Below are 5,000 nucleotides of genomic sequence, written 5' to 3' on the forward strand. Positions count from 1 at the left end.
TGAGACGGGGCTCATGGTGAGCGGGAGCCGCACACGCGTGCAGCTTCAAAACATCTACGGGTAAAATTAAAGGATCTGTCGACTTGCGTCCTGGTTGCGTTTCTGCAGACGCATCTTTTCTGGTAGCAGGTATTTTAAGGCTGCTTTCATCAGACAAATGAAACGGAGTCACGCGGAGAAGGGAAGATGGACGATCAGCGAACGTGCAGCTTCATCAGAACATGAAAGATCTGCAGCTTTAATCTCTGCGGCCATTTTAGAACTTGGTGGTAAAGCGTAATTAGAATCATCCCACTGTGCCTCCGTGCCGTGCCCCAGCACGTGTCACGGCTAAAGTCTGGTTCCTTTGACCAGTGTGAGTGCAACCGTACCACGTCTAGGAGCGGCACGCTTGCCGTCCACGGCCCGTTTGGGAGAGGTGGGCTTTAGTAAAGCACGTTTGCACGTGTACGAGCACGAGCGTGCGCACGTGTACGAGCACGAGGCCTACGGCGGTTCTGAGGTCATTTCCTGTGCGCCTGTTGGGACGTAGAAAAAAGAAGGAGGGACCATGCGCGGACATTTCAAACAATGGCGCTGAAAGGTTCACGTTGGTGTGATGCGGAGGTGGAGTGTTTACTGCAGATTTGGTCGATGAAAAGATTCAAAAACAGTCGACAAGACGCACAAAAACTCTGAGGTCTACGGAAAGATCTGGAAACAAAGCCACGCATCGCCATGACGTCATCAATGCGTGTGACGTGTTACGGCGTGATGATGTATAGGCAGCAAGAAGCATTCTCCGAGGCCCAGGTAGTGTGAGTACAAACGGGCCTGGAGGGGGGGACAAGGACCCTAAAGCACGGGGCACGGGACGGAGGCACAGTGGGAGGGCGCCCTAAGAAATCCAGGAGAGATGCTAACAGGCGGACGTGGCTAACAGTGATTAGCTCGGGGCAGCACGGTGAAGGCATTCAAAGGTCTTTTTTAACCACTAATGCTGCTGAAAATAACAGCAAACCTCTGCAGCAGCATGAGAAGAGTCCCTACACACACAACAAAGCACCAATGGGCTCCTTCCACTGTAATGGACTTTACTATGAGAGGAGCTGGTACAGGGGCCAGTAGGTAAGTCTTTAAAACACTCTTTAATTAACTTTGGTGGGAGTAAGTGCGTTTTAGCGTCTCTGAGTTTAGATTTTTGTTTGTTTAAAGACGTGATATGTTCCCCTGTGTGTGTCTGTGTGTGTGTGTGTGTGTGTGTTTGTGTGTGTGTGTATGCTCTCACAGTCTGGGAAGCAGTTGTCGGGGTCCATGGCCTCCTCAGCGGTCTCGGAGTACTCGTCCTCCTCCTCCCCGGGCTTCCTCAGGTCCACGGTGCTGCCCTCCGAGAGGCTGACGTCGTCTTTCTGCTGAAGACACAAAACAGGAAACGACCAAAATGTTAGAAATCTAACCGTTTTCATGCCGTCATTCTTTATACGGACGCCATATCAATCCTTTCTTTTATTCACTGCATGAACTCATCTCATCTTCAGCCTCTGATCCAGGATCAGGTCTCGGGGCGCCCTCCCACTGTGCCTCCGTCCCGTGCCCCGTGCTTTAGGGTCCTTGTCCCCCCCTCCAGGCCCGTTTGTACTCACACTACCTGGGCCTCGGAGAATGCTTCTTGCTGCCTATACGTCATCACGCCGTAACACGTCACACGCATTGATGACGTCATGGCGATGCGTGGCTTTGTTTCCAGATCTTTCCGTAGACCTCGGAGTTTTTGTGCGTCTTGTCGACTGTTTTTGAATCTTTTCATCGACCAAATCTGCAGTAAACACTCCACCTCCGCATCACACCAACGTGAACCTTTCACCGCCATTGTTTGAAATGTCCGCGCATGGTCCCTCCTTCTTTTTTCTACGTCCCAACAGGCGCACAGGAAATGACCTCAGAACCGCCGTAGGCCTCGTGCTCGTACACGTGCGCACGCTCGTGCTCGTACACGTGCAAACGTGCTTTACTAAAGCCCACCTCTCCCAAACGGGCCGTGGACGGCAAGCGTGCCACTCCTAGACGTGGTACGGTTGCACTCACACTGGTCAAAGGAACCAGACTTTAGCCGTGAAACCTGTTTGAGCACGGCACGGATTGACAGTGTCAGTGCGCTCTAACTGGGGGATCCTGAGGCGTTCCCAGGCCAGTGTGGAGATCTAATCTCTCCACCTGGTCCTGGGTCTTCCCCGAGGCCTCCTCCCAGCTGGACGTGCCTGGAACACCTCCCTAGGGAGGCGCCCAGGGTTCATCCTTACCAGATGATCCTGAACCACCTCAACTGGCTCCTTTCAACACAAAGGAGCAGCGGCTCTACTCCGAGTTCCTCACGGATGCTGAACTTCTCCCCCTCTCTCTAAGGGAGACTCCAGACCCCCTCCTGAGGAAACACAGTTCACACGCTTGGACCTGGACCTGGTTCTTTGGGTCCTGACCTGGACCTGGTTCTTTGGGTCCTGACCTGGACCTGGTTCTTTGGGTCCTGACCCAGCTTTCATGACCACAGGTGAGGGTAGGAACCAGGACTGAGGGTAGATCCAGAGCTTTGCCTTCAGGCTCAGCTCCGCCCCCTCAGCTCAATATATGTCCGTACTTTATTAAGTGTGGTGTCGTTGTGCTTCTCTCTGTGTTATTTGAGTCCCACGTTGTGTGCTTGTGCGATCATCAGCATCCTCTTTGCTGCAGCCGGAGCTGAATGAGGCGGCTTTAACGACAGGGACCCTGGCTGAGAACACAGAGACGCGTCCCCGTCCAAACGCCGCCTCCCTCCGCCAGGAAACCGCCGTCTGTTCGCTTTGTCCCGGAGATCTGGACACAGCTAAACGTCAGGAATCCCCCCCGCACACACACACACACACACACACACACACACACACACACACACACACGTCTCGGCTGACTTCAAAAGGCTCCCTGTTTGCTAAGCATCATGGGAGTTTAACTTTACAAAGGGACGAGGGAGATGGAGGAAGGGTTTCTGCTGAGGGCTGAGGAGGGAGATCTGGCAGGCGTGGACAGAAGCACAGCAGGTGTGTGTGTGTGTGTGTGTGTGTGTGTGTCTGTGTGTGTGTGTGTGTGTGTGGACAGGTGAACCAACTACCTGAGTCAACAGCTAACTCATGAATACATTCAGAGTCTGGGAACAGAGAGCGGCGGCTGTGACGAATGCCAGCCTTGGAGACACACACACACACACACACACACACACACACAAACACACACACACACACACACACACACACACACACACACACACCACATGCAGAGGTAAAGCCAAACGGACATGAACACACACCTAATCTCTGACACACACTTATGCACACAACACTGGATGATGTACCAAACACACACACACACACACACACACACACACACACACACACAGACACACACACACACACACACACACACACACACACTGCCTTGTGCTGGGCCCCAGACAGTTGACGTCCATAATGAGCGGTTTAAATGTATTTCTGTTTGGAGCTGAACAGGTCTGTTCAGTCATTTTGCATCTTTTGTGCTGGTTTTGCATCTATTTTTAGTCATTTTGCATCTTTTTGTGGTGGTTTTGCATCTATTTTTAGTCATTTTGCATCTTTTTGTGGTGGTTTTGCATCTATTTTTAGTCATTTTGCATCTTTTTGTGGTGGTTTTGCATCTATTTTTAGTCATTTTGCATCTTTTTGTGCTGGTTTTGCATCTATTTTTAGTCATTTTGCATCTTTTTGTGGTGGTTTTGCATCTATTTTTAGTCATTTTGCATCTTTTTGTGCTGGTTTTGCATCTATTTTTAGTCATTTTGCATCTTTTTGTGCTGGTTTTGCATCTATTTTTAGTCATTTTGCATCTTTTTGTGGTGGTTTTGCATCTATTTTTAGTCATTTTGCATCTTTTTGTGGTGGTTTTGCATCTATTTTTAGTCATTTTGCATCTTTTTGTGGTGGTTTTGCATCTATTTTTAGTCATTTTGCATCTTTTTGTGCTGGTTTTGCATCTATTTTTAGTCATTTTGCATCTTTTTGTGCTGGTTTTGCATCTATTTTTAGTCATTTTGCATCTTTTTGTGCTGGTTTTGCATCTATTTTTAGTCATTTTGCATCTTTTTGTGCTGGTTTTGCATCTATTTTTAGTCATTTTGCATCTTTTTGTGCTGGTTTTGCATCTATTTTTAGTCATTTTGCATCTTTTTGTGCTGGTTTTGCATCTATTTTTAGTCATTTTGCATCTTTTTGTGGTGGTTTTGCATCTGTTTTTAGTCATTTTGCATCTTTTTGTGGTGGTTTTGCATCTATTTTTAGTCATTTTGTGTCTTTGTGGTCATTTTTTATCTCTTCCTGATCATTTTGTGGTTTTTGGCCCCCTGACCGTTTCGGGCCCGTGGGTTCGAGCGCTTTAGGTCTGCTCCATGGCAGCTTCTTAAAGTTAGTGTTGAGTGTTGACACCTGTGCAGTCGGAGCAGCAGCTGACATGAACACAGCTAAAGAGAATTAAAAACATCTGAGAACAAAAAAGGGCGCAGACGTTTGTGACTGAAGCAGAAAAGTGTGTTTTGTTTTGATGTCGACAACAAAGTCCACCTGTGTCTGAGGACCACACCTGTGCATCTGTCACCTGAGCCCTGAGGGGTCAGAGGTCACCGGCCACAGACTGAGGGGGCGATGAGGGGGGGCACACACATACAGACACACACACTCGCACACACACTGTAAAAGTATCTATTTCATAGTTAAAATATTAAAACTGTGACTTTTCTATCATGTCTATTTACATTATTACAAACTTTAACCATTAAAACAGACGTTCACTTCTGTTTTTAGTCATTTTGCATCTTCTTGTGGTGGTTTTGCATCTATTTTTAGTCATTTTGCATCTTTTTGTGCTGGTTTTGCATCTATTTTTAGTCATTTTGCATCTTTTTGTGCTGGTTTTGCATCTATTTTTAGTCATTTTGCATCTTTTTGTGCTGGTTTTGCATC

General features: G+C 47.9%; 1 protein-coding gene across 1 annotated transcript in view; it reads right to left on the reverse strand.

Moving 5' to 3' along the window:
• Positions 1-5,000, reverse strand: part of LOC310963555 (sodium channel protein type 5 subunit alpha-like) — a gene marked incomplete at both ends in the record, with an annotated part of 121,131 nt that overhangs the window by 39,718 nt on the left and 76,413 nt on the right. The window contains one exon of the mRNA XM_083936419.1: positions 1,268-1,388. Coding sequence (XP_083792545.1) covers positions 1,268-1,388 — 121 coding nt within the window. The remainder of the gene's footprint in view (positions 1-1,267; positions 1,389-5,000) is intronic.

This window comes from Echiichthys vipera (genome assembly GCF_963691815.1).
Source record: "Echiichthys vipera genome assembly, chromosome: 21".
NCBI lineage: Eukaryota > Metazoa > Chordata > Actinopteri > Perciformes > Trachinidae > Echiichthys > Echiichthys vipera.